Source organism: Dendrobium catenatum, unplaced genomic scaffold, assembly GCF_001605985.2.
Source record: "Dendrobium catenatum unplaced genomic scaffold, ASM160598v2 original_scaffold_127149, whole genome shotgun sequence".
Taxonomy (NCBI): Eukaryota; Viridiplantae; Streptophyta; class Magnoliopsida; order Asparagales; family Orchidaceae; genus Dendrobium; species Dendrobium catenatum.
In genome coordinates this window covers 1-1,457 of record NW_021445584.1, presented here as the reverse complement: position 1 = coordinate 1,457, position 1,457 = coordinate 1, and the positions used below count along the sequence as shown (strand labels likewise).

Here is a 1,457-nt window from a genome sequence, read left to right as displayed (position 1 = left end):
TTCCGAAATCGGGTTGGAGTGGGCAGCCTCAAGAACTAATTCTAAACAATCAGAATGACCATAGTAGGCTGCATAGTGCAAGCATGTTCTTCCATTCACCGAATCAAACATCAAGATCTGAACGTAAGGGAAAATTAAAAGTTTGTCGATCGATGAAAGCGGATAACAGAGAAACGCAGAAGAAGATAGAAAAGAAAGCCTACGTTTGCTCCCGCCTGAAGGAGTTTCTCCACGCAAGCAATCTTCCCACACATTGCGGCCAGCATAAGAGGACTCTTCGGAGAAAAATCACGGACATATCAGATTTTGATTGCAGAATTATGAAAAAGATTCGATTTTTTCGTCTCCTGTTTCTTGTTTGTGCCGGTTGAGAACATCGGGGTGATTCCATTGCTCCAAAAGCATTGAAAGCATCTGAAAATAATGTTAACGAAGCTATCAAGGATTGAATAGAAAAATGAGAAACGAACCGCCTTTAGAAAGATCTCGTCAATAAAAAAGGGAAACCTCGTCGTGCCCATTTGCAGCGGCGATGTGGAGGGAGGAGAGGCGGCCGTAAGCGGTAGTTTTCTTGATTATTCCGGGGTCTATGATACGTTTCACTAATTGGAGCTCGCCGAAATTAAGTCCTCTCGATTGAAGCCGAACAGCACGACGAAGCTTCGCTTTTCTCTCGATTGAAGCCGAACAGCACGACGAAGCTACGCTTTTCTTCCGATGAATTTATAACCCACTCGAATCGAGCGGGTTTCTAATTCCCGCAAAACAGCCTCCATAATACACTCCTAACGCATCCGACGATTACCTTTTGTTCCGCTCAAAATTAACCAAACAACCAAATTTAGTAAATACAGGTATTTGTTTTACTTTACACTCTTAATTCAGGCAACCAAACAACCCCTTAAAGAAATATTTTAAATTGTTGATCAAACTTGAAAATTTTACATGATCGTTCTTTCCATTGGATGTTGGTAAATAACTGAATCCCATTGCTTTCATGTTGTAATTGTCTAGAGCTATCACTTACCAGACTCTGTTTCTATTTATTAATTTTTTTAATCAACCAAATTATTTGTCTTACTTTGATTTGACATGATTTAATCATAAGTTTTGATACTAATTTAATGCTGTACACTTAGTTGTTTAGTGTTCTTAATTTAATTAGTATTTTCCTATGAATATAAATCACAAAAAAGGTAGGATTCACGCTTCAATAAATAACCTTCTTTAGGTGTAAATTTGAAATTTTTTAAATTAAACAAGACAGGTAATCAATGATTGCTTAGATGTGAAGAAGTCAACTAGAAATTTGAACCAAGAAAAATCAATATACAATTGGAAATATAGACAACAATTGAAATTTCAGTTGTATAGAACAAGGTTTAAAATTGCGTAAATAAGCCTCGAGGCTTTTTTCGTTTGTGAGGCGAGGCGTAAGCCTCGAGGCGGTGTGAGGC

General features: G+C 37.7%; 1 protein-coding gene across 1 annotated transcript; it reads right to left on the bottom strand.

Annotated features, from left to right (window-relative positions):
* Nucleotides 1-6: 6 nt before the first annotated feature.
* On the bottom strand, nucleotides 7-711 carry LOC110110793 (putative E3 ubiquitin-protein ligase XBAT31; the record flags this gene model as incomplete). The annotated part of the gene is made up of 4 exons (XM_020842417.2): nucleotides 7-117; nucleotides 204-277; nucleotides 357-414; nucleotides 508-711. Coding segments are annotated over 4 exons (447 nt in total), but the record flags the coding sequence as incomplete, so codon positions are not given.
* Nucleotides 712-1,457: the final 746 nt, after the last annotated feature.